At 38.0% G+C, this 8,892-nt stretch overlaps 3 protein-coding genes and 1 non-coding gene across 7 annotated transcripts in view; 2 read left to right on the top strand and 2 right to left on the bottom strand.

Annotated features, from left to right (window-relative positions):
* LOC107844033 (transcription factor IIIA) overlaps positions 1-506 on the bottom strand; it is a 4,369-nt gene extending 3,863 nt beyond the window's left edge. The window contains 1 exon segment of the mRNA XM_016688503.2: positions 320-506. Coding sequence (XP_016543989.2) covers positions 320-448 — 129 coding nt within the window. The 5' untranslated portion in view covers positions 449-506.
* A 749-nt stretch (positions 507-1,255) lies between these two features.
* On the bottom strand, positions 1,256-4,073 carry LOC107844034 (protein ROOT PRIMORDIUM DEFECTIVE 1). Of its 4 annotated transcripts, none has more exons than XM_047397553.1 (3): positions 2,504-4,073; positions 1,799-1,876; positions 1,256-1,677 (listed from the first exon to the last, which is right to left on the bottom strand). In XM_047397553.1, the coding sequence occupies exon 1, from the start codon at positions 3,922-3,924 to the stop codon at positions 2,566-2,568; it is 1,359 nt and encodes a 452-aa protein (XP_047253509.1). In that variant the 5' UTR covers positions 3,925-4,073; the 3' UTR covers positions 1,256-1,677; positions 1,799-1,876; positions 2,504-2,565. The 4 variants fall into 4 exon arrangements, with proteins under 4 accessions (XP_047253509.1, XP_047253508.1, XP_016543991.2 ...); XM_047397552.1 differs by having other exon boundaries at positions 2,500-4,073; XM_016688505.2 differs by lacking the exon at positions 1,799-1,876 and having other exon boundaries at positions 1,256-1,747.
* A 1,681-nt stretch (positions 4,074-5,754) lies between these two features.
* LOC107844035 (50S ribosomal protein 5 alpha, chloroplastic) lies at positions 5,755-8,675 on the top strand. The gene is made up of 2 exons (XM_016688506.2): positions 5,755-6,032; positions 8,115-8,675. Exons 1-2 carry the CDS (start codon positions 5,954-5,956, stop codon positions 8,453-8,455), a joined length of 420 nt encoding a protein of 139 aa, XP_016543992.1. The 5' UTR covers positions 5,755-5,953; the 3' UTR covers positions 8,456-8,675.
* TRNAQ-UUG lies at positions 6,782-6,853 on the top strand. Its single transcript has one exon. It is a non-coding gene; the product is annotated as a tRNA-Gln (tRNA).
* Positions 8,676-8,892: the final 217 nt, after the last annotated feature.

An 8,892-nucleotide genomic window follows, 5' to 3' on the forward strand; every position in this document is an offset into this window, starting at 1 on the left:
CCTTCTTCCTTTCCCTATATTGCTCCACCAACCGCCGTACCAGGTGAATTGCCTCCGTCGTCGAGCGGCCGGGCATAAATCCGAACTGATTTTCCGAGATAGACACTATCCGTCTCAGCCTCACCTCGACCACTCTCTCCCAGATCTTCATAGAGTGACTCAGTAACTTAATCCCCCTATAGTTATTGCAACACTGAATGATCATATTTCATGGATAATGAAACTAATAATTACTGATTATCACTTTCACACTAAAACAAAGCTCAGAAAAAACAACAACAATACTAGATCTATATGATGCAGCTCAATGAACAATCACCTTGTGATGAGACTGAATATGAGAAGAAATCAGGGATTTTTTGGAGCGGCAAAGGCCACAAAATTCACAGTAATATCGTCTAATGTCTTTAAATACTATTTTTCTTTGCTCTTCTCCTTCTTCCCCCATTGCGCCCAATTTTCAGCTGCAAATTTCAAAACCCTAATTTTGGTCGACTGTTGATCTAAGCTCTTCTATTTATAGTCCAGGGAAAGTTGGAAATTGTTTCAACATCCTTCAACTTATGAAATATGATAGTTTCAACCCTAAAAGGTTTTCCTAACTCGAGTTTCACCACGAATTAATAAAAGTTACTCCCTCTGTCCCATTTTACTCGCCCCAAATTGGGATGACACAGTTATTAAGAAAAATAATAAATAACATGGCTAGTTTACCATAATACCCTTATTAAATGATGTTTATATTTTAATTTAAAGAAAAAATAATTAATACAAAGGGTAAAATATGAAAAAAAAAAAAATTGTCTTGTCTTGATAAGTAAAAAAGGACAAATAAAATTGGACACCAAATTAGAAAATTTGGAACGGGTAAAATGGGACGGAGGGAGTATGTTTGTTTTGGACACTATTAAGAAATATTCAAAATTTTGAGACATATTTTTGGTCATGGAATGAACTTTAAATTAAAACAAAAGAAATATGATCCTCCTAAGAACATTTTTTTAAAAAATAAATGTTGTTTTTGGACACTTAAATTGTTTTGAATATCTTTAATAAATACTATATAAATGTAATTTAAGCAACGTGTGAATAAAAATTAGTACATACGATTTGTGAATTGAATGTTGTGATTTAAGGACTTGATTATTATAGGTGAAGCAATTTATTTTTTGTTTTGTGATTGAACAAATCAACACGGTTAATGGAGGTTTAATAGGATCACATTTGGTCCTATTTGAGATTCAATAAACATATATGTGAGTTGGTTTGCTGAAAAATATATTTAACCTCAACTGTTAACGAATATGAGTCAGTTTTTTAACAAATATATTAACCAAGTGTTTGAAATTGTTGGTTGATAGTCAAGAGATGTATTGGTACATGAGATCCAAGAAGTTTGTCTCAGAGAAGTCGACGTCGACGCCTTCATGGTCTCCCTAGTTGTGCAATTGTTGAAACAAACTTGAGCCTGTACTGTTCTTGAGGCATGCGACGCCTGCACGACTAGCAGCTTGAGCATATTTGCTCCTCTATCGTAGTTTGTGGAAGCAAAATCCACTGTATAACAGCCAGCAAAACAAACCTAGTTCGATGCTTATGCCCTATGCCAACTAGTCTTCGTAAGGCCAAAACTTCAACCTTTGATTCTGTCGGGATTTTGAGCTATGCTTCAAACATCTGGACCAGAAATCAGCAGGCACACGGTGCATTTACAAAACTTGAGTGGTCTTCGGTAAAAGGACAAGCTCTGTTCACAATAACAGACTAGTTATAATGCATTACTCGAAAAATATCATACCTGACACAATTCTATGACATTGACATGGCAGTTGTTTCTGCACAGTCGCCTGGATTTGAAAAGGATCTTCAATCATCCCTATATTGTACAAGTCACAAGCATCAAAGAATAGTTATGATCTCACGTAACAATCTTTCCCTTCCTCGGTAGAACCAAGTCAAAATAAGGAATAAAAGTGATTCAATTTAGAAAAAGCAAGATGAAGATGGAGGATTTTGTTAGCGACTTTCTAGTTTCTGCTACTAGGAATAAAACTTAACCTCCATGTTTTCAGACAGGCTCTTTCACCGTAAGGCTCTTTGTTAAAATGATCTTGGTCCAGCTTTCTAACTGGTGATTATAATGACGTTGTGAAAGCTAGCAAAACTAACTTATTCCTAAAATCGCTCCACACCACTATGTGCTTACAACTATGATTATACTAGCTTTCCCGTTTCACAATTTAAAAGATTGACTTGGACGGAAAAAATGCAAATCAACAAAATCTGCCAGAAATAGAACTTGAATATACATTGATCAGTATGAACAAAATGTGATCTACAATGCGCAAGATTACACACAATTGAAGGCGAGGAAGAAACCAGAATCTTTCAGCACAGGCGCCAACTGAAAAAACAAAGGTTCCTGGCAAGTATAATGCAGCAGAGAAGCACAAATACATAATTTTAAGTCAGTTAGCAGAAAATTCCAGCTAACAATACCTACACTCTCTCTGCCGATTTCCATCTCAGAAAGTCAATCAGCTGTGCCTTAGAGAAGTAACCATTCTAGTTCAAATTGTCATTTTCGTCGTGATCAGTAAAACACTCTAAAATTGGAATGACAAAGTCACCCTCCCTGCTTTCCCATCCATTGTCGTCGTCTGTCATGTCTTTAGTTTCATCCTTCAGTTCCCTTTCCGTTCTCAACTCTCTGGTATGCCGGTTCCCCAACAAGATAAGCTCCAACATCTTTCTTCTCAAATCATAAATAGGATTCGGCTCAATCAAACGCCCTTTACTATATGCCTCTCTAAGAAAAACAATCTCAGTAATCCCTTTAGTCGATATGTAAAATATCCCAGGATGCTTCAACAACAGCTCACGTATATTAACTACAATGTCAAGATCCTTCTTAAAATGTGCCAACCTTTCAACCGGCACCGACTTCTCAACAGTCAAGCTCAAAACTTCATGAATGACCGCCACAGCTCGCTTCTCATACCGCTCAACCCCTCCAAAACCACGCTTCCCAATCACTCCTGACCTCGATATCAACTCATCACACCTTGAAGATGGTTCCGTTGCTTCAGTCGTTCGTTCTCTTTCGTAAGGCTTAACATAAGGAAGCCTTTGCCAATTCTTCAACTTCTCCTTAAAACCTGGTTCTTTCTTAAACCCTGTAGGGAAATCAATAGGAAATGCATATTTAACCTCAAATTCACTCAACCATTTCTCAACATACTCCTTCTTCCTCCAAGATTCAATCTTTGCCACCCCAAAACTCTCACTAACACCATTTCCATGAATTAACTCAATAATTTCTAAATCAACCATCCTAAAAACTTGATTATACTTAATTATTATCAAGTCCTTGAAGTTTTCAGGCAAACCCAATTCAGTCCTCATTAATCTAAGAGCATGCAAATGTACTCTACCATTAACAGACATCATTAAAATCTTCCTTATTCTCATCACACTTTCCTCTTCATTTTGTAACACAACATCTTGTTCTTCCTTAAGAAAATTTACAAATTTGTCCCTAAACTTACAACACAAATTTCGCTTAACAGGGTGTGTAAATACCTCGAAGATATGAGGATATTTCCGGAAAAGATCACCGGCGGCAATGGTGGTAATTCCGGCATGTGGGGCCCATTTAGAGAGTAACTGAACAGAGACAAAAGGACCGCGCTTTTTAGCAGATACGAGGTCGTGGAGGTTGAGGATGAGCTTGAGTCTCCGGTAGTGAGCTGCGAGGTTGTCGAGATTCGGGTCGCGGACCCGGTTTTCTAAGCGGGTTTGGGCTGAGTTTGCGGGTTTTTTCCACCGGGTTTGGGTCGTGGAGTTGAATGGTCCGAATGAAAGTGGAGCTTTTGGAGGTATATTCGCCGGTTTCTTCCACCGGAGTTGTAAAACGCCGATCATTTTGCCCCTAAAACAATTAATATTAACGGAAATACCCTTCGACCACACTTATCAATTTAGAACGTAAATCGCATTGATCAGGAACGCGATTTACGGTCTATTTGCATTTATTTGTTTTTTTAAGTGTATTTCAGCACTTATATGATGTTTGGGCGAAATAAAAATATATTTTAGATATTTATTTTTAAGCCAAAGAAATAAAAACAAGTTAAAAGTCATATTCCTTTCTTCCGATTATTTTTACTTTTTCATATTTGACTTGAAATGTTTTAAAATATAATAAATAGAAATTAATTTTATTATATCACTCTAAGTCATCTAAATATTAAAAGTATTTAATAACAAGGATAAACATACACAAAATGCTAAGTTACATTTTAATTTTTTAAAATTAAACAACTATTTTAAGGACCCGTTAAACATAAAAAACAATTCAATATCTTTTATCAAGTTGTATTCGGAAAAACAATCAAAACTACTTTTCACTTTTTATATTTTTTCTGAAAAAATCCTACGTTTGTGATGTGGATAGGTATAAGTTATAGTACTCGAGTAGCCTGAGACGTAGGAATAGGGTAGAAATCTTAATAGATGAAGAGCTTAGGGACGGCGTAGTGGAGGTTAGGAGAGTATAGGTTGATGTCGATTAAGCTAGTCATTGGAGGGTCTATGATGAATGTTATTAGTGTTTATCCTCTGCACGTAGGCTTGGATGAGAAGAAGAATGTCTTTTGGGAGGTATTAGATGAGATGGTGAGAGACGCTCCGAGCTTGGATAAGCTTTTCGTTAGGGGGATTTTAATGGGCATATTTGGGAGGTATAAGATGATAGGTTGTGGATAACGAATTCAAGCTTTCTGAAGAAGGGGATCACCTTATTACCTTTCGTAGTTCGGTGGTCAGGACTCAGATAGACCTTTTACTCCTTAGAAAGGCTGATAGAGCATTATGTAAAGATTGTAAAGTCATATTTTGTGAGATTCTTTCGACCCAACACAAGCTTCTGGTGACGGACTTGGTAATCAGAGAGGGCAGAAAGAAGAGGGGAGTGGAGAACCAACCCAGGATTAAGTGGGGTAGCTTGACTTTGGCCAGTGCGTCGAAGATAGAGTAGAGATTGATGACTCGGAGGGCTTGGGAGAGTAGAAGAGATATGGATAGTATGTGGGAGATGACTATCAGTTGTATTAGGGAGACAACTAAAAAGGTGTTAGGTGTTTCAAGAGGTAGATCGGGCAAGCACCAAGGGGATTGATGGTAGAATGAAGAAGTCAACAGGAAGGTGGAGAATAAGAAGGTGGCTCATGCTAAATTGGTGGAGAGTAAGGATGAAGAGTAGATACAGACGAATAAAGAGGAGTATAAGTTAGTTAGGAAAGAGGCTAAGGTAGTAGTTACAACGGCGAAGACAATGACTTTCGAGAGCTTGTATACGACTTTAGCAAGTGAAGTAAATCAAGGGGGGAAGTGTTGGTTGAGGATGCCCTCAGAGGTGACAATCTTATTTCCATAGACTTTTGAACGACGAGGGGATGAAGATTTCGTGTTGAGGGACTCGGAGAACTCAAAGAAGTGTAGCGATTATGGTTATTGTAGGCGTATCAAGGTGGAGGAGGTCAAGGAGACTACTTGCAGGATGTGTAGGGGCAGGGCGACTGGGTCAGACAGATTCTGGTGGACTTTTGAAAGAGCAATGACGGGGCAAGTTTGCAGTGGCTGACGCGATTATTTAACACAATTTTTAGGGCCAAAAAAATGCCCGAAGCGTGGAGATGGAGTATGATGATTTCTGTAAATAAGATAAATAAGTTGAATCAAACTCTACAAAATAAATTAAAATAAAAATAAATTATATCCAAATACTTTAATTTTAATTTAATTTTAATTTTATTCTTCATAATTTATGTTAGATAAATACTTAGTTTATTACGAATAAAAATATTAGTCTTTACTCGGGCAATATTGACCATTTGTCGTCATTTAGTCCCTAACGCTTCCTTCACCAGCAGTGCCAACCCACCTCAAAGAGATGGCTTTACTGTTCACCATCAGCAGCCCTCCCACTACTCGTCTTTACCTTCATTCATCCTCTACTTTTGGTCACCCAGGTTATTTTCTTGAATTACCTCTTTATGTGTATTAATTCCTCTATGGTGATTTTTGTTTCTTGTTGTTTTAACTGAGCTTATTTTGGGATTCTTTTATTTTGTGTTTTGTTGGAGTTTGCAATTATTTTCTTTAGGTTCTGAATTGGAGTGGAAGATGAGCTACAGGTTTATTATGTTCTTTTGCTCTTCATCCTTGAAGTTATTGTTGTTTCCTGCTAAAGTTTGTTGCTTTAAGATGAATTGATTAGGGTCTTTACTAGAATGCTAATGAGTTAGTTAGTCTTTTGTCATACCCTACCCTTGTCTATTTGGATTTTGGGTCAGTATGTGCCTATGTGGGGACGAGCCGAGGGTCTATTGGAAACAACCTATGTAGCTCACCTCTGAGGTAGTAGTATGGACTGCATAAATTTTACCCTCCCTAGACCTCACTTTGTGGGTCTGTACTACTGGGTTTGTTGTTGTTGTTGTTGTTGATGTGGAGATCTATGGTGCTTGGACTCTCCAAAAATGTTGAAACACTCATGTTAGATCCTCGAAAAATGTACTATTTTTGGAGGATACGGCATTCACCCGTTGGTAATTTGTTGAAGAGTTCTCGGCTTTTTGTAGTTTCTCGTCCTTTGAGTTAGGTTACTATATGTTGTTTTTTGTACTTCGATTATTGTATTATTTTGTAATTATAGTTTAGGATGATTTGTCATGTCTTCTATAATAATTTTTTCTTTTTCCATACTACTTTGGAATAAGGTTCTATGGTGTAGTGGTTAGCACTCTGGACTTTGAATCCAGCAACCTGGGTTCGACTCCCGATAGGACCTTTACAGGCTTTCCTGGGGGTCTATCGGAAACAACCTCTCTCTACTTCATCTGAGTTAGTGGTATGGACTGCGTACACTTTATCCCTTGGCCCCACCTTGTCGGAATACACTGGGTATGTTGTTGTTGTCTTTTTCTGTACCGCTTTGTACTGTTTTTTCCTTTGAGCTGAGGGTGGTAACAACCTCTCTACCTTCGAGGTAGGGGTGGGGTCTGCGTACATTCTACCCCCAAACCTCACTATGTGGGATTGCACTGATATGCTGTTGTGGTTGTAATTCTAGGCCTCTAGCAATGGGTGGGGAGTACGATTGGGTTTTAAAGTTTTTTACATATATATGTTATAGTATGTTGGCGTAAAGGTGCATCCTTCACTGTTTATCTTAAATGTTGGTATTTGTGTTGTGGGGGTAGACAGACGCGGATTCAAATTTGAAGTTTATGGATTCCTACACCAATCTCAAGTTAATACTATGATAATAACTGTGTTTATAGTCATATACATGAACCCATAACCAGGCCTCACAGTCCATCTTGGGGGCGGAAGGGGGTAGCAAATCAAGGCCCACCCTTTATAGTGGTCTTTATCTTAACAATAAAAAGGGCAGTCCGGTGCACAAAAGCTACCATTATGCGCGGTGTCCGGGGAAGGGCCCCACCTCAAGGATGTATTGTACTCAGCCTTACCTTGCACTTCTGCCAGAGGCTGTTTCCAAGGCTTAAACCTATGACCTCCTGGTCACATGACAACAACTTTATCAGTTACTCCAATGCTCCCCTTCGGTCTGTATCTTAACAATAATCTGCAAAATTTGAGGTTAATGTATCTTTTTATGTGATTGCTTTTGTTTTTTGTTTATCATTCTCTAATGAGGCAAAGTCTTATATCATTCCATTAAATACTCAAATGTTCATCGTCATGCATCTGCAGTGCAGTGTCTTGACTGCTCTTCGTACCTTTGTAAAATCAGTGGTTAAATTTGAAATTGGTCGTCTGAGCCTAAGTTGCTCGGACTCTCCAAAAATGTTGCCACACCCGTGTCCGATCCTCCAAAAATGCACTATTTTTGAAGGATCCAACACACACCCGATGATATTTTTGAAGAGTCCGAGCAACATAGGCCTGAGCTTTCACTAATAAGTACTAATTATTAAAGAACTTTAGAGCCACTGCATGAGTTAACACCGTGCATCATCTTCCTCTCTGTTGTTCATGTTATACAACATAAAAGGTTTTTAACTTTGCAATTCATGTTTTATTAGTCTCCAGGTTCTGCAACAATCCCATCGCTTTGCAAACGAAGTCTTATGTCAATTACTATATTCAAGCACCCTTTATCTTCAAAGAGAAAAGTGTCTTGTTTGTTAAGGTAGCTACTGATGTTGATAACGGGGATTCTAATAACACGGAGAGCGATGAGGAAAGTCTGTCTCTTGATAACCTGCCATTGGAATCTAAGCTTCAACTGAAGCTTGAACAGAAGATGAAAATGAAGTTTGCGAAGAACATCAAACTACGAAGGAAGAAACTAGTTAGGAAGCGCCGCCTTAGGAAGAAGGGGAGATGGCCACCTTCAAAGTTGAAGAAGAACAAGAATGTGTAGTCTTAATTTCCTTCTATTGTCACAAATTCGCAATTCGCTTGCCTTGACGGCAATTTCTTCAAACTTGTTCATAAAAATACAAGGATAAATGAGCTTCTGAACTGTGAGTTTGTACTTGTTTAGTTGATACTTCATAGACAAGTCTCTTTTTATTCCTTAGTCAAACCCACTATTAATTGGATTGGCATATCCTTGTTCTAATATGATTGGTCTCATGATACTCTTTTTCTCTTTTCCTTTTCCTATTTGAACTAGGAGTTCTTTACGTACTTGTGCTTGTTTCTCCACCAATCTATAAATAATAACATACCCACACTAGCACAACAAAGTTTTACAATTACTCATAGAGCACAACAAAATTTTACAATTACTCATAGAACGACAATTTGGCAGCGTGGTGGTGCAAGAAGCAGCGAGAATAATTGCTAACATACCCA

This window comes from Capsicum annuum, chromosome 10 (assembly GCF_002878395.1).
Source record: "Capsicum annuum cultivar UCD-10X-F1 chromosome 10, UCD10Xv1.1, whole genome shotgun sequence".
Taxonomy (NCBI): Eukaryota; Viridiplantae; Streptophyta; class Magnoliopsida; order Solanales; family Solanaceae; genus Capsicum; species Capsicum annuum.